Here is an 18,770-nt window from a genome sequence, read left to right as displayed (position 1 = left end):
ACATACTGTAAAACCACAGCCGCCGGGGGGTAGCTTGTGCGGCCGCTCCAGTACTCACTGTGCTGGAGGCTGTTTTATCACCTGTATGTTGTTCACTTTGGGGACCCAATTGACTGCAGACAGAGGCTGGAATCAACTTTAACAACTCAGCTTTATTCTCTTCAGGGCACAGCACTTCCAATACAGCAACAGGACTCTTTAGTTGGTAACAGCAATACATCTTCATCTACAGCAGTACGTCACTTCTTCCTACACTTAACACATATGCACCACACAGACAAGCTGACATGTCACACGGAGCACGATGAACACGGAATACTTCACTTCTTCCAGAGCCTGACTTCAGCCCACGAAGGTACCCGACTTTTCCGTTACAGCTCACCCCCTAAAGGCACTGTTGCTCCTGTTCGTATCTTAGTATCACAGCTCACTGAACTCTCCACAAAGCTCCCGTACTCCAGCTGCTACTCCCACAGGGATCCTTCCATGAAACTCCCTGGCTTGCAATTTTCCAGACACAGGCTGGACTTAATTAGACTGGCTTGGGTTGTCACTTCAGCTTTTCCTTGCTAGCTGACTTGACCGAACGAGACTCCTTCTGTTTCACTAGCCTTACAGTCCCCAGTCCTTGACTGCAAGGCCTCCAACACCACAACGTGCTGGCTACTGCTGTAGGCACTCCACTGCTCTTTACTCCTGTCCTGTGCTGTTCGCTACCCCCAGCTCAACTGACTAAATGCAGGGAAACTATCTACTTTCCTCCTGTCTAGCCACTCCTCTCAGTTAACCTCTCTGACATCTTCTCATTTGTTGAGCTCAGTGCCCCCATCTAGTGGCCCTTTTCTAATACTAAACTTAACTATCTTAACTAATGTTGTGTGGACACAAACACACACACACACACACACACACACAACATGCAACACACAGAAAATATCAACAATCGCAGGGCAAATCCCTTGCCCTCCTTACATTCCCCCTTCCTGAAACCATTGCCGTCCTCGGCAATGCCGGGGTGTACCAAAATCAGAATTCAAATTTAAACTATACATTTTGTATACCTCTGCATGTTAAAGTTCCATTTTTTTTTTTTTTTTTTTTTTTTAATTTTCAGAATTTTTTTCAAACATAAAATTCTTACTCAGTAAAACCTGTAAATACTGTACATTTTACCATTAAGCATAAACTCCCTTTTGTTTTACATTGGACTATAAATATATCAAAAACATTTTTTTTCCATTTTTTTTCTACTAAGCATAAACACACTTTCACCATCACATATAAATATATACGTTTCTATATATTTTTTCTTCATATCAAAATTCTTATTACTTCTACAAAAGTATATCACATGAGAAAAACAATAATGTCCATATATAAGACTTCTTCAGAGGAAAGTACAAGTGTCCTTTTCTCCCCCTTCCTGTGAGGAGAGCACTTCAAGTGTCCAAGTTTCCTTTGAAAAAAACAGTAGTGTCCATTTTACAATCTGACAACGCGTGTGTCCACCTACAAAAACTTCACACGAAAAGATGCCTCCCCCCTTCCTGTGAGGGGAGCACCGCTTATGTCCACGCTGTCAGGGACTCCAACAAGTTATTTTAGCACTTCTTAAAGGGGCACACCTCCCTTCCTGGTGTACGATACAGTCCAGTGCTGCATGTGCGGGCTGCCAGGTAATAAAACGCAGTCTGTTGCTGCAGCCGCACTTGGTCCAAAAGTCCATGGACCTATGGCCCCACAAAAGGCAAGTCTTACGATTTAGTAGAAGGGCCATCACTACAACACATGTACAAAGTAACGTTCTCTATAGGCCGTATTGCCTCCAAACTTGAGAGCGCATCAGTGCTCTTTTAGAAAAAAACACAATAAAAGGGGAAAAACATTTTCACAAAAAGAAGGTACTGTAGACCTTCATATGCTCTCCAGAAGAGCGTTGCAGGGTTCCCTTACCCTGGAGGGATGCAGAACAGTCCCAAATGGTGCAACAGGCACTTAAAAGGTTAAGCAAAGTCAGTTCAGCAGTGCGCATTCTGCGCAATTTTTTTCTACCTAAAGCCCGGGTGCGGGCTGAAGGGGACTCTGCAACCGCAGAATCTCCATACTGAGGGGAAAAATCAAGGGCAGAGGTGTCATTGGTTGCCTCTGCACACAGATCCACATCAGCTCAAGGGATACAGAGGTTTCAGGGGACACCTGGCTGAAGCGCTGCTGTTCAGGGGCTTTGGGGGACGCCTGGCGAGAGTGCGGGTGCTCAGTGGGGCTGAACTTGGGCCGTGTGTCCCTGCAGAGGGACAACGCTGGGGCCGTGCGATTCGCTGATGGCGGAAGGCTGGCCAGCACTCACCTCCGTCTGTACCGCAGCTCCGCTCAGGCCAGGTCGCAGCTCCTCCTTCAACTTCTGCCAGCTGGAAGCCAGGGTCTCTTTCGGCTCTGTGATCTCCTCTATTGCAATGTCGCTGCCCGGCTGGTCCTCCACGGTGTGCTGGGGTCCTTCTCCTTGTGACTCCGGCACGGCACATCTTCTTGAATGCGGCCCAAATCCCGGTCGCCTCCTAGGTTCCTTCGGGTGAGTACCGGGTGTTACGTCTTGCAGTGTCTCCAACGCAGCCTGTGCTGTGGGCAGATGCAACTCCGGACTGATGTCAGGCTCCTGCTGCGGATCTTTGTTACAGGTTTGTGCCTGATGTTCTACTGAGTCCAGACAGCTGCACTCAGCACATTCTGCAGGGCCAGTCCCGTTCCAGGGTGGAGCTCTGTCCGGCCTTTCCACCCACTTCTCAGCATTCAGGGGGAAAGGGTGCTGCACATACCACTCCTTCCAGGGGCGGACCAGACATTGCTGACAGCTCACATTTGGCACCATCCAGACACTGTCACGCCCACAAAGTGCAGCTTGTTGACAAGAACAGTCCATTTTGGCGCCAGAATACTCCATCTTGCTGGCAGCCATCTTAGGTTTCACAGGGACACATTGCAGATCTTCTCCTTTGGTCACAATCGGTTTCTTGGTCTCATTTTTCAGCATTTTTTCAGTCACATTCAGTATTTTAATCATCTTCACTTGCCCATCACTGCTCTCTTCAATTTGCATCTTATAGAGCGCTGCAGTCACTATCAGACTGTCTTCTTTCTTCACTTCCGCTGTGGTCTCGCCACCATTTTGGGCAGCGAGATCCTGCCGACTACGCCAAATGTAAAACCACAGCTGTCGGGGGAGTAGCTTGTGCGGCCACTCCAGTACTCACTGTGCTGGAGGCTATTTCATCACCCATATGTTGTTCACTTTGGGGACCCAATTGACTGCAGACAGAGGCTGGAATCAACTTTAACAACTCAGCTTTATTCTCTTCAGGGCACAGCACTTCCAATACAGCAACAGGACTCTTTAGTTGGTAACAGCAATACATCTTCATCTACAGCAGTACGTCACTTCTTCCTTCACTTCACACATATGCACCACACAGGCAAGCTGACACGTCACACGGAGCACGATGAACATGGAACACTTCACTTCCTCCAGAGCCCGACTTCAGCCCACGAAGGTACCTGACTTTTCCATTACAGCTCACCCCCTAAAGGCACTGTTGCTCCTGTTCGTATCTTAGTTTCACAGCTCACTGAACTCTCCACAAAGCTCCCGTACTCCAGCTGCTACTCCCACAGGGATCCTTCCACGAAACTCCCTGGCTTGCAATTCTCCAGACAAGGGCTGGACTCAATTAGACTGGCTTGGGTTGTCACTTCAGCTTTTCCTTGCTAGCTGACTTGACCGAACGAGACTCCTTCTTCTGTCTCACTAGCCTTACAGTCCCCAGTCCCTGACTGCAAGGCCTCCAACACCACAACGTGCTGGCTACTGCTGTAGGCACTCCGCTGCTCTTTACTCCTGTCCTGTGCTGTTCGCTACCCCCAGCTCAACTGACTAAATGCAGGGAAACTATCTGGTACTTTCCTCCTGTCTAGCCACTCCTCCCAGTTAACCTCTCAGACGTCTTCTCACTTGTTGAGCTCAGTGCCCCTTTTCTAATACTACACCTAACTATCTTAACTAATGTTGTGTGGACACAAACACACACACACACAACATGCATACAACACACAGAAAATATCAACAATCGCAGGGCAAAGCCCTTGCCCTCGTGCTTTTTACAGACCCATAAACTTGTATTTGCCATTTCAAGAAAACATATCATAGATTGTAAGAGGTAAATGTTCTGTCCATGACAAAAACAGAACACGTACATGTAACCCCGACTGTGTGAACGAGGTCTTACAGTCCACAAATACAGTCGCACATGACGTCTTCTGCTCATGGATTACCCAACAGCAAGTTCAATGGGTGGTTTGAGTAAAACACACCTGTGCTCTATGTAATTACTCCTTTTATACAAGACTGGAGTGATATGCGTATAAGAAACACCGTGTATGAGACAGAACAAACATTTAAGTGACCAGTAAATACACCAAAGTTATAAAAACAAGAAAACACAAAAATCACCTATTTCATGAAGGATTTTCTATATTACAGTTTCCTCTCCTGATCTGATGTGAACAGAAGAGCTTTCCTTCTGACAGTCCTAGATATGTCCCAGACAGCAGCATAAATGTGACATCATTTCCTCTAGGTTACCCTTCCCATAGGAAATCTATAAAGCCAAAAACAATGTGAGTATTTACCTCTCCCCATACACCCACAGCAGTCCCTTCTGACATGACCAATATTTTGAAACTGGTAATGACATTGATATTGTGATCTCACCGTCATACAACAACTTACACTTCAGAGACTAAATGTCGCCATAAATTAAACCAGTCAATTACAACAGAACATGTGTGCTGTGTTTGGTCCCTTGACGGTTCAAGCAGTTGCTATTTTCCTATCTACACCTTCACGTTCTCTTGTTTCTGGCCTTATTATTTTGCTTTTTGCAGTTCTTGTTGCATTTAACAAATATGTGGGGAGTGAGCTTGGCCATGTGTTGGGAGGTATTTAAGAACTAAATAATGAGATATGACCATTCCATACCTCCAATGTACACGGAAAGGAAAACTTCCTACTTTCAAGCTGAGATCAGTCTGTAAAACTGCTTTTGTTTGAAATGTAATATACATTTTTGTATTAAGCTCAATACTTTTATTTAGACTTGGGTCTGTTGTATCAAAGGTGGTCGGTTTCCTAGGCAAGGAGTGCAAGATTGCAAACTGTTTACTATAAAGCTTGCAAGCACTGCTCTGAATCTTGCTAGATCTCTGGATCTGGTTAGCTTCCATGACCTTGCTCGCCTTGCACTGGTGCAGAGGTAAAGCTGAAGTATATGAGAAAGCCCATTCTAACCAGTGGCATACCAATGCCACTGCTCCGAATTCTCAAATTTCAGTAATAATAATAATAATAAATTTTATTTCTATAGCGCCGACATATTCCGCAGCACTTTACATTTCAGAGGGGATTTGTACAGACAATAGACATTACAGCATAACAATAATCACATAGATTATAACAAATACCAAGAGGAATGAGGGCCCTGCTCGCAAGCTTATGTGGCGCCCCCAGGAGTACGGTCGCTACACTGGCTTTGCCTTCCTCCAAGGGAGGGTAATGCCAGGCTTGGAGGCAATGATGGGACTCACTGACAGTCAATCCATGCATACAACACAGTTCCCCAGCAGGGGGAGCTCTGACCCAGGATTCAGGGGAGGAGTGATCCCTGAGGGCCAGGAGGAAGAAGAGTCAGTTAGTCTGCGGAGGGTGAAGTGTACAGATGGGGAATGCGAAGCTGGAGGTTGAGCTGCAGCAGGCGAGCTCCTTCAGCTTGAGAGCGCACAGAACTGGAGTCGGGTCTCCACGGTGGTACGGGTACGAACGGCCCTGCCACAGATACCCGAGGAGTAGGAGGCTGTAGATGCCCTGCTCCACTAGAAGACTTGAGGCACAACAGCAAAACGGATAGAGAGCCGGGGATTCGGAGAGTGAGAGGAGTCCCAGAGAGAGAGGCTACAGCTGTCTGCCGTGCAAGTGAAAGTCTAGGAACATTTGACAGGAGGAACTTCAGAGTAACTAAGGACTGGAGTGCTTCACACACACAGCGCTATTAAGGAGACTGCACAGCCCATCTGTGAGAGAGAATCCCTGAGTTGCTTCCAGGCTACCCTGCTCCAATACGATCTGTAATCAGGACCCTGGACTGCAGTTACCAAGTAAAGGTACAGAAATTGCACCCCGCTGTGTTGTGTCTGCTTCTTATCCTGTCGGTACTGCTACATCCCGGTGCCCATCACTGATACACTGCCCTGGGGTTACAGCTTCACTTGTGGGGAGCTACACCATCTAAGCTGCGACACACCATCAGCCCCAGAGGATCTGCACGCAGCATTGGCTAACACCTCACTTGCCAAACACCACGGGTGGCGTCACAAACTTTATATTACAACCAAACACCATTAACATCATCGCCATTGATATTGGGTGCCCAGGGCCACGGACCGGGTCACCGCTGCTGAGACACTTTCCCGCCTCGACACCGGCCCGGTACCAAGTACCCCCACTGCCCTGGGTGTGCGAGGGTGACCCACTTACAGTCTATGAGGAAAGAGGTAGACATGAAAGGTGGGTGGTAACAGTTGCCCTGATTGTATGGACCAGCCATAATGTTAAGTGTGTAACAGTACAGACACAGAGGGCTAATGGATGCATAAAGCATGTGGGAACATGATGCGGGGAACCTGGTTATGGTAAAACTTTTGGCTGTGCCACACAGGGATAGATTAGGTTAATGTGTTGAGGCGATAGGCCAGTCTGAATAAATGCGTTTTCAGGGCACGCTTAAAATTTTGGGGATTGGGGACTAATTGTATTGACCTGGGAAGTGCATTCCAAAGAATTGGCACAGCTCGTGTAAAGTCTTGGAGACAGGAGTGGGAGGTTCTGATTATTGAGGATACTAACCTCAGGTCCTCAGCAGAACGGAGGGCGCGGGTAGGATGGTATACTGAAACAAGGGAGGAGATGTAGGGTGGTGCTAAGCCATGGAGGGCTTTGTGGGTGAGGGTAATAAGTTTATACTGAATTCTGGAGTGGATGGGTAGCCAGTGTAATGACTGGCACAAGGTAGAGGCATCGGTGTAACGATTGGTGAGGAATATGATCCTTGCTGCAGCATTCAAGACAGATTGGAGAGGGTAGAGTTTGGTAAGAGGGAGACCGATTAGAAGAGAGTTACAATAGTCGAGACGAGAATGAATAAGAGAAACAGTAAGAGTTTTTGCAAAGTCAAAAGTAAGAAAAGGTCGAATTCTAGAGATGTTTTTGAGGTGCAGATGACAAGAGTGAGCCAGTGATCGAATGTGGGGGGTGAAGGAAAGCTCGGAGTCAAGTATGACCCCAAGACAGCGGCATGTTGCTGGGGAGTAATAGTGGAACCATACACAGAAATGGCAATGTCGGGTATAGATACATTAGTAGCGGGAGGAAACACAAGGAGTTCAGTCTTTGACAGGTTCAGTTTCAGATATAGTGAGGACATGATGTTAGACACAGCATTTAGACTATCGCCGGTGTTTTCTAGAAAGGCTGGCGTGATGTCAGCAGAAGAAGCGTATAATTGGGTGTCATCAGCATAGAGATGGTACTGGAAACCAAATCTACTGATTGTTTGACCAAAAGGGCCAGTGTACAAGGAGAAGAGGAGGGGGCCTAGAACCGATCCTTGAGGAACCCCAACAGTAAGGGGAAGGTGTGAGGAGGAGGAGCCAGCAAAACATACAGTAAAGGAGCGGTCAGAGAGATAGAAGGAGAACCAGGAGAGAACGGTGTCCTTGAGGCCATTGGAACGGAGCATAGTGAGGAGGAGCTGATGATCCACAGTGTCGAATGCTGCAGAGAGATCCAAGAGAATTAGCATGGAGTAATTACCATTTGATTTAGCTGTTAGTAGATCATTAGAGACTTTAGTGAGGGTAGTTTCAGTAGAGTGTAAAGAGTGGAAACTAGGATTGGAGAGGGTCGAGAAGAGCGTTATCAGAGAGATAGCGGATCAGACGGGAGTGGACCAGGCGTTCCAGGAATTTAGAGATGAAGGGAAGATTAGAGACAGGTCTATAGTTAGCGGCACAGTTTTGGTCGAGGGATGGATTTTTAAGTAGTGGATGTATGACGGCATGCTTAAATGAGGAGGGAAAGATACCAGAAGAGAGAGAGGTTAAATATTTTAGTTAGGTGAGGGGTGACAGCAGGGGAAAGGGACTAGAGGAGATGTGGCGGAAATGGGTCACTGGTGCAAGTGGTTGGGCGAGAAGATGCAAGGAGCCTGCTTACTTCTTCTTCTGTGACTGGTTCAAAATCAGAGAGTGAGCTAGATGCAGTGGGGGAGGGAGGACAGTGCATGGTATGAGGTGATTGGGAGATTATTTCCTGTCGAATCTGGTCAATTTTTTCTTTGAAGTAATTGGCCAGATCGTCAGCTCGGAGCTCCGTGGTTGGGGCATGTACTCTTGGGTTGAGTAGAGAATGAAAAGTGTCAAAGAGACGTTTCGGGTTATTGGATAGTGAGGTGATGAGGGTGTTGAAATAGGTTTGTTTGGAGAGGTGAAGGGCAGTGTTGTTTGTGCGAAGCATAACCTTATAATGGATGAAATCTTCGTGTAGATTGGATTTTCTCCACAGACGTTCAGCGCACCTGGAGCACCGCTGCAGGAAACGTGTTTGCAGGGTGTGCCAGGGTTGTCGCCGTTTGTGTTGTGGTGTTCTATTTATAGGGGGTGCAGATTCATCCAGGGCACTTTGAAGTGTTTCATTGTAATGCTTCCATGCAGAATCAGGACATGAGAGGGAGGAGATAGGGGCCAATGAAGACTGCAAGTTCTTCATAAGTTTCTGGGTGTTAATGGCCTGTATGTTTCTATAAATATGGACAGTGGGGGTGACCTGAGCAGCCTGGCAGTTCTTGATAGAGAATGAAAGAAGATTGTGGTCAGAGAGCGGGAGAGGGGAGTTTGCAAAATCATCCACTGTAGAAACCGGAGAGAAGACCAAGTCGAGGGAGTTTCCGTCTTCATGCGTTGGAGAATTAGTAAGCTGCGAAAGGCCAAACGAAGAGGTTAGAGATAAAAGGTGAGTAGCAGATGGGGAGAGTGGAAGAGCAAGGGGGATGTTGAAATCTCCCATGATGAGGGTAGGGATGTCACAGGAGAGAAAATGTGGAAGCCAAGTGGCAAAATGATCCAGGAACTGATGGGAGGGGCCGGGAGGACCATACACCACCACCACTCGCATGGAGAAGGGGGTGTAGAGTCTGACGGCATGGACCTCAAAAGAAGGGAAGACTAGTGAGGGTAGTTGAGGGATATCCTGAAAGGTACATTTTGGTGATAGAAGCAGACCAACGCCTCCACCTGCTCTATTGTCTGATCTTGGGGTATGAGAGAAGTGTAGTCCCCCGTATGAAAGAGCAGCAGCAGCGGTAGTGTCTGACTGCTGGATCCAGGTTTCAGTAAGAGCCAGGAGGTTAAAAGAATTAGAAAGGAAAAACTCATGAGTGAAGGAGAGTTTGTTACACATTGAGCGAGAATTCCAAAGTGCACAATTAAGAGTTCAATTAAGTAGTTCACCTCCTTCCGGCAATCAGGAAGATGGGAGGGGGGTGAGTGGTGTGCTCCTGAAGATTGAAGAAAATAACTCCTTAAAGCATTTGAGTATACAACTGATTTCTTTATGTAAATGTTTTTCAGTAGTTGAAGAGACCATATTCCATAAGTTACAATTGCAGCACAGGTTATTTCCCCACTTAGGGCAACTTATTTGGTATGCATATCTGTAAAGGACATTAAACCTTTTAGGTAAAGGTTATAGTTGACCTTGATAAAACATACGACCTACAAAATGTCTACATGTTTGAAGATACAGGTAGGAGGTCAACGTAATGCCTTGGGCTGGACTAGTAGGGGAAAGAGGAGTGATTTGTTGTAGGATTACAATCCATACCAGAAAGAGAGAGAAAGTCAAATGGAGATAATGGGGTGGCAGAATCCAAAGTAAATAGTCAGTTTGTAGCATGGAGATCTTGGAGGTTGCCAGGTAAAAATTATAATGGTGTATATCCTGTGCTAAAGAGTAAAGCAAGGAAAAAATGGTTCCCAGGGCAGAGATTTTCAAACTATAAGTAATTATAAGTAATTGGTGGTCTATCATGAGGCATGACGCTATGTGTTAGCTGTAGATCAAGCCTGAAGTAAAACAGTCCAAAACATGGTGCCCAGCGCCAAGAGAACCAGAAGAAGAAAAAGAGTGAGAAATACCAGACTATGCTCGACCGATAAGTGGACAGCGACAGCCTTCAGGTTCATATGTAATTACCCCAGAGCAGCGGAGCCTGTGTGTTCAGTGATGTAGGGTTTCCATTGCCCCTAAATCAGTCGGGTACCTAAAGTGGATCAGAGAGCCAGACACTGAAGGAAAGGCAGCAAACATAGAAGTGCACGTCAGCTAAGGAGACAAGCAAACGGCAGGAGGCACCTGGTGTACCAACACTATGAATAGGTTTGTAATAATAATAATCTTTATATAGCGCTAACACATTCCACATCATCACTGTCCCCGATGGGGGTCACAATCTAAATTCCCTATCAGTATGTCTTTGGAATGTAGGTGGAAACCAGTGTACCCAGAGGAAACCCACACAAACACAGGGAGAACACACAAACTCCTTGCAGATGTTGTCCTTGGTGGGATTTGAACCCAGAACTCCAGCACTGCAAAACATCAGTGCTATCCACTGAGCCACTGTGCTGCTCAGAGACTGTGATGTTTAAAGAGATTGAGAGACTATTAAAGGAGCCTCATACTCCAGCACATCATGATATTTCCAAAATGGACATATACTAAACTCCTTCCAGTTTACTGCAGAGTCTGTGCTGTTTACAATTACTTAAGAGACTGGACCACCTAAATTTATAAAGGGCCCAGGAGAAACTGCTAGTGTAAATGCGGGGTCTGTACATCCTGCCACCTTTATTAAATGTGTTAACACTGCAACATTTTGTGATACTGGTGATAAAAAGAACCCCAGAGAGTTCAACCAAAAAGGGGGAGATTATCAAGCTACTGTACATGTGCCAGAATTCTGCTCAATTTGCACCAAAAAGCTGTATTTATAATTTGTACCATATTTATGTGTTTTAAATGCTTTTGGTTTCTAGTTTGAGAAGGGGGCACAACCTCACTGAAAAGGGTTGTGACCTAGTGGGAAAGAGGCATGACCTGTACTAAGCCAAAAAAAAAATCTCAAAATTGTCGCCCACATTTCTGGCACAAAGAAAGCAAACCAGTATGGGGTGCAAACTAGACTAGACAGTATTAAAGGGAATATGTCAGCTGTATTTTACCCTGAAAACTATTTTTAAACACATGTAGGTCTTTCAAAGACAATTCCAGCAATACCCTTACATGGAGAGTCAATTCCTCCCTTACTGAGAAATCAGCATTTGAATTGATATGCAAATGATGTTGTCGATCTGAAAACTCTTTCACTCCAGCTCTATTCTCCTCCCAATGTCATACAGCATAGAGGCTGTCAGTCAAGCAGGAGGAGGCAGCGCGGGGCAGGGAATAGAGCTGGAGTGAAAGAGGCTTCAGATCTACAAATAGTCCTTCAGCCTCATTTAAGTTTAGAGGGAACCTGTCACCCCCAGGGCATTTTTAAGTAAAAGAGCCACCTTCAGCAGCACTAAGGCTGCATTCTGTGAAGGTGGCTCTTATGTTTCTGATCCCTAGTAACACTGAAATATAGACTTTTACAAATTGCGCCCCATACCTGTATTGAGTCCCAGAGGTATGGTGTCTCCCCGTGTCTGCTGCCTCCCAGCCGTCCATCATCCACCTCTTGCGTCTGTGTGCCACCTCATGTGTTGCTGTTACATGCCAGGCGCCAGCGTGTTGCGGAGGCCCCAGATCCCACCCCGCAGTGTGTTATGATGTATTCACACTGCGGGGCTGGGAATCTGGTGCCTGCGCAGTGAGCATCTATATAAATTACATAGGTGGAATTACAGTTAATAAATTATTTTATGGGAAGCATTCTTTTTCAGTGGAGTCATAGAAGGTTTTGCATAGTTTTGCAAGCAAACAACTTTTACAGGGATATGAGCTGCATTTGTAAAATCCTTATGTTTGTAACCAGTTATGTGGTTTCTGTTATGTCCAAAAAACTGGAAGATTATTTCCTAGAGAAGGAGCCCTTCTTGACACCAGTCAACATATTTTTATTCATGACTTTAGCATCTTCAATTATGCTATTTATAAAAAATGTTCCTGATTTTTCAAACTGATTGCTATATTGTAATACCATTGTGAGTGGAGCTGCATTATTTGTAGCCTTTATTTCTTTATTGTTTCATAGTTTTGTATTTTTTTTTACTATCTTTATTCTACACCATTTTTGTTGCTCTGTTTTGTGTACATTTTTGGCATCCTCTACAACAGAGCCTTTTTTCTATTGATAGAAGCTGTTTCAGATTTGCAATCACGTCTGACTCTGGCTAATTCCCCCACAGGTATGACCTGTATTGTATCTTTTCGTGCAGAATACTTGCATGTAAAATGGTATTTCCTGCAGTCTTTTTTTCTAAAGTAGCAGTGGCTATAGGTGCATTTGTTGTGACTGAGAGGTATAGGTCTAGCAATTCAATGAATGCGTTCTGGTGATTAAATATTTAATGGATTGCAGTTGATCTAGTCAATAAATGACTGAATGGCAGGTACATCAGATTGCCATATAATGAGTAAATCATCTATGTACCTGCCATACCGCCAGATGTCATTCGCACACAGTATAAATGTAGTACTCCTCCCACCAGCTCATAACCAAGTTGGCTACAGATGGGGAGTATTTGACCCCCATTGAAACTCCCATAATTTCTAGGTGGAATTTTTCACAATAGCAAAAATATTTGTGGCTAATAAGAAGGGATTCAATTTCCATGATATAGTTTTGAAGGGTTATTGAAAATTCAGTGTATTTGTTTAAGTGAAACCTTAAAGCTATAGCACTACTTTTTGGGGAATGGCTGTGTAGAGAAATGTGACATCACATTTTAAACAAGTGAACTTACTGGACCAGTGGACGTTTTTAAGTGCTTCTAAGACATCACCAGTGTTTTTTAAATTACCAGTTCTTCTATGGACCAAACGTTGAGAGAGACCATCTATCCAATCCCCTAATTTTTCACCAAGGGAACCAATACCAGACACTACTGGTGACATAGGAGGGGATAAGTTTCTTTGTGTGTTTTAGGTAAGACATATAGGAAAGTGATGGTGAGATTAATTATTTTCAAACATTCTTCCTTTTTATCAAAAGATATTAAGTTCAGTCCCTTCATCAATGCATTTATATATGGATTTACTGAAGGAAGTGGTGGGATATTTATCAAAAGCTTGGTAAATGGTGGTATGAGATAATAGATCAGTGATCCATTGAATATAATCACCGGTATTCATAAACACCACTGATCCGCTTTTATCCAACCTTTTGATGATGACGTTATCATTATTTTTTAATTCCTGGAGAGCTTCATGTTGGGAAACATTAGTTTTTGGTTAGAGTTTTCAATATATAAAGTTTCTGACAATGCCTTGAGATGACATTTTATTTTGAAAAAGGTCCATGGCTTCATTTCTTTCCTGGACTGGATACAATTGTTGGTTAGAAATGTTGATTTTGTCAAGATTTTTATGACTACTATTGTCTGAACTTTGAAGCTCTAAATCGATCATAGTTGTTAATGCGTATTGTTCATTAGACTGCAGTAATATGAAGGCATTGTGGCGTACAGGCAGATACGCACTCCATGCTCTGGATCACAGCACTTAGGCTACTTTTACACATACCAGGTTTTTTGAGGCCTGTTTTTATGGGCTGCTTTTGCGGGTCGTATTGTCGTGATTTTTGCGGTCTCCCACAAAAACAGGCCGCAAAAAACCTTCTCAGATCGCCGTTTTTCCCTGTTGTAACAAATTGCAGGGAAAAAAAAGGCAATCTGCAAATATGCTGTACCGCAGAAACAAGCTACCGTTGTTTTTGCGGTACCATTGATTTAAATGGAGGCCGTGTCCGTGAGCTGTGAAAAATATCGAGCAAGCTCGATATTTTTTCACGGACGTATATGCGGCCCTCATGGCCATATGGGACACAGCGCTCCAATGTGTTTTTGCAAGCCGTTTATGCAGCCACATAGAAATCTATTGTGACCGCAAAAACGGCCTGCAAAAACACGGCAAGTGTAAAAGAAGCCTTACATGCAACGGTAAGCTGGATCACTTCCTTCATCCTCACAGCACACAGAAAGTGCGATGTGAGGATTTACAAGTCTGCAGTCACATAGAGTCACTGCAGACTTGTATCATAAGACTTCATTACCCCTTAAGAAAATATAACTAAAAAAGGCCACTATGATTCTGAATTAACTGTTTCATTGAATGAAATTACTCCATTAATTTCTAGTAGTGACATAAGTACCAACACCAGTAGTGCCGGAGAAATAAAAATTCGCCACTGCTGCATATTACATGACCTGGAAGTGTTGCTTACATTGCTTTACTTTATGAAAGGAGGAAGCAGGTGGATTGTGACAGTGTCAGCCCTTTACTCTGTCCATTCACAAAGCCAATAGTCCTGCTTTCTGCAGACATTTCCAGGAGAGCAGCCATGGGGTTTAAGTGGTTACTTTTATTCTGGCATCCATGAGAGTATATAGATATCAGGTTATCTAATACTCTGGATTATAGAATGTGCATAGAAAATAATAAACTCCCCTGAAAAGGTAGATGAACCACCCAAAATAAGGCTGCATTCCTGTAAAGGTTTTGGCATGTTTGCTGGAAGCCTTTCCTGTGCATGTGATACACTCATTCGTAGGGTCATATAATGTCCTTCGTCACACGATCCCGTAATATTCATACCTTTATTTCATCTGTACTGAATAGTAGTAGATACATTTTTTGTGCATGGCTTTCTCTAAGACAGGGTTCCCCAACTCCAGTCCTCAAGGCCCATCAACAGGTCATGTTTTCAGGATTTCCTTAGTATTGCTCAGGTGATAATTGCATCACCTGTACAATACAAAGGAAATCCTGAAAACATGACCTGTTGGTGGGCCTTGAGGACTGGAGTTGGGGAACCCAGCTCTAAGACATATAGACGGCACATATTGGGAAACTTACACAACCCTACCACGTGTTATACAGTTGCATATAACAAGGCTTCATAAACCCTGGGAGATTTGTATGGCATATATGCTGAGTGTAAAGACACGGCGTGATGTGATTTTACACAAAATATTACAATATTAATAATTACTTGTATTAATTAGAGGCATTTCTGTAATGATTATCCTGCTGTTTCAATCCTTAGCTTCTGGTGTTGTGAATCCCATAGGATATTGTATATCGGAGCTGGAAAATGTGCAGGGTTACTTAGCATTTAGGATTACTGGGAGATGGGCTGAAAGAATTTTACAATGTGTCTAAACACATTGTAAATTCATGCCATAGTAAAGTTATTAAAAGAACATGTGAACGAAGCCTCGCGAGTCATCTAAGTATAAACTATCTGTTCTGACGGCGGCTGTGACTGCAATAATCTGTTATGGTCTAGTGAGTGAATTAAACTTTTTTACATGAAGTTGTAAAACTCCTAAATATGTTTAAAGACATAAACAATGTCACAGACCCCACAAAATTAAGAACAGGTCGCAGACCCGCACGATAGGGGGAAAACGGAACCGTGCTCATCCCGCGACAACACTCCCCTCTAGAGGCCGGAGGGAGAACTGTGGGCACCGGATGCTGACCGCTTCTTTCTCGCATCAGTGATTTCAGAACGGTGAAGTTCATATGGGTTCATTTTCGTCTTTGCTGCACATTAATGAGACGCTAGGAATAGGCGTGATTGATAAAACTTTGGATCGGCATAGAATCTGACAGTTCATCACTATATGGAAAGCTGCAGGAAAAATCTGGTACCTGCAGTACGGGATTATTATGGGTCTTTTTATGCACGGTAAAATGTGGAACAAGTGCAGACAACATCCAAATCTATTTTTTTCTAACTTTGGAAAGTAAAGAGGCTGATTTGTTTTATCTCACTTCCACTAATGTGAATACATAACTGTTATGTTCTTAATATTCCACACAGTAATTTATCCAAGACATTTTTTATAGTTTTTGTGCTTTTTAATGTATAAAGTCCAAGAGACCTGAATATAATCTTCAATGCAACTTCTGTTAATATTGAGCGAAATAAAGCCAATTTACATGGTATTGCCCCCATATTGATGGCATACAAGGGCAAGGATGAAAATATCAGCTTACCCCCAGGCAGCCAGCCATGAGCCCCCAATAATTTAAGGTCTTCAGGTCTAAAGGGGTCTTTCTTATTGATTTAGAAAGCCCCTTTAAATATGCCATAAAGACAGAATGAGTGAAATAATACATTATGATGATTACATATGTTCACTGTTCACAACACGTCTTATCATCACATCACACGATATACGCTATGAAGTGAACCATTGTCATTTTTTACTATTTGATATTAATAAATTTAACTTCGAAACAAGATTTTTTTAAAAATCTATTTACGAAAAATTGTCCTATTAAAGTAGTTGTGCGCAAACGTCATTTACTAAAAATGTTGAAGAAGTGTACAGAATCAGCGCTGGCGCAGAATGACGACTTCCATAAAGGTACGGATATCGGTTTGGACACTTACCTGCGATTTGAGTAACTCGCGCTTGCGGATGCTGAATTTTGATCAGGGTAGTTGTGCTGCAGAGCGGAAGCCGGGAACTGATACAAAAATCCAGTTCCACAGGTAAATCCCAACAAACTGGAAGACCAGAGCAGAACAAGAGGATATCTCATTTTTATGAATGGGGAAATAATTCCAATATGAGAAAGCAATAGGAGGCTTTATCATGTACAGACTGTAAGGATCTACAGAGCTGATCTGAGAACGCAGGAACTGGTTCCTCAAGGCATTCTCTGAGCTAAAGTCCTTTAAATTTGGTAACGCTTGTTGCAGTCATTGGGAAGGGGGCTGTGACATATCAGCGCTGCACGTAACTAGCACCACCTAGTGGCCATCCCGTAAAGTGCTCACTTAGGAGGTAGGAAATATCTGATATTAAACCTATAGTGGTAATACCTTAATTGGCTAACGAAATAAAATAACATTGGAAAGTTCTCAGAGCACGGAGGCAATGTTATCAGAGAAGGTCACAAATGAATGACTGAGAGAAGAGCACAACATTTAGGGGATGTTACACTAAGGTAGTAATAAGGTTTATTTATGTTACTCATTTTTATAGCACCATTAATTCCACAGCGCTTTACAGACATTATTGACACTGTACCCATTGAGGCTCACATTCTAGATTCCTTATCAGGTATGTCTTTGGAGTGTGGGAGGAAACCCACACAAACACATCCCACACAAACTCCTTGCAGCTGTTGTCCTTGGTGGGATTTGAACCCAGGACCCCAGCGCTGCAATGCTAACCACTGAGCCACCGCGCTGCCTGTAGGTTAACATTAAGAATGCATATGACCTGCTAAGTAATAAATGAACAGATATATACGTTGCAAAGAGGAGCATGCATTAAAATGAGGCTCATGTAGGGTAGATGGGTGCAGCTTTTGATGCACTTTTTTTTCTTTCCTAGAAGTGGATCCTAAAAAAGAAAACCACAAAGTATAAGCAACATTTTGTACATATACTTTATACTGATATGATTTATTAGTACAAAATGGCTTTCCAATAAACTCTTTTATATATGTGTGGCGCCCCTGAGGATTCAGTTGCCACAGAGGTACTGCACCTCTTCCTGAGGTGTGGTGTCCCACCATCCAGGTGAGTTGGAGGCTCCTAACCACGCTCCAACACTCGCATCCCATACAACATGGTAGTTCAGCAAAGCCACATTGCTGCTCCCTGCTTGGAGTGTAGCAGAGCACCTTTGGTGGCTCCCTGATTGGAACACGAAACGTGCTGGGAGGCGGGTGGAGTTTAGAATACATAAAGAGCAGGAAGGTTTAGGTAGTCAGTTAGTCAGTTGGAGAGAGTCACTCAGAGAGGAGTGAGGATCCCTGGAAGAGGGATGGAGGAAGGAGTGCTGCAGCTGCCTCAGTGATCTGAGCCAGCTGGCACAGGAAAGGAAAGAAGGAGAAAGACATTGGACTGAAACCTGACCTTCTATGAGAGAGAGGGATTAGTATGGAACGAAGAAGTAAAAGGGAACAGAGAGGACGTGGGTTAGAGGAGAACCCTGCCTAGAAGTTCTAAGCGCAAGGCCGGGGCCCGGTCCCCAAGGTCGTATGGATACTGAAGGTCCTGCAGCAGACACCGATGGAGTAGTGGGCTGTAAATGCACTACTCCCATCTAAGACTCGGGGGCACAACAGCAACGTGAATAGTGAGCCGGGACTCAGGAGAGAGGGGTCCCCGAAGCAGGCTACAGCTGTCTGCCATACAAGTAGAGTTCTTGGGAACATCTGTCAGGAGGCACTCCAGTGTAACTCAGTACTAGGAGTACTTCACACTTAAAGGCGCTATAAGAGGAGATGTTCAGAAAGGCACATGTTGGAAGGGAGCATTCCATCTGATCTGGAGGTTGACTGAGTCCCTGACCCGGAGGACACAGCACGGAGGCAGGCACCTGTGTGTGCTACAGACTGCTTTGGAACTGCACGTCATGGTGTCCTCCAATTATTCCTG

The 18,770-nt window shown here is 44.2% G+C and overlaps 1 protein-coding gene across 1 annotated transcript in view; it reads right to left on the bottom strand.

Annotated features, from left to right (window-relative positions):
• COL26A1 (collagen type XXVI alpha 1 chain) overlaps window positions 1-17,033 on the bottom strand; it is a 799,303-nt gene extending 782,270 nt beyond the window's left edge. The window contains exon 1 of the mRNA XM_073565618.1: window positions 16,767-17,033. Within this exon, the coding sequence (XP_073421719.1) occupies window positions 16,767-16,918 (152 nt within the window). The 5' untranslated portion in view covers window positions 16,919-17,033. The remainder of the gene's footprint in view (window positions 1-16,766) is intronic.
• Window positions 17,034-18,770: the final 1,737 nt, after the last annotated feature.

The sequence above is a fragment of the Dendrobates tinctorius genome, unplaced genomic scaffold (genome assembly GCF_039654945.1).
Source record: "Dendrobates tinctorius isolate UK_male_01 unplaced genomic scaffold, ASM3965494v1 ptg000016l, whole genome shotgun sequence".
In the NCBI taxonomy this organism is placed as follows: Eukaryota; Metazoa; Chordata; class Amphibia; order Anura; family Dendrobatidae; genus Dendrobates; species Dendrobates tinctorius.
The sequence above is the reverse complement of the archived record's forward strand: the minus strand, read 5'-3'. Positions and strand labels throughout refer to the sequence as shown.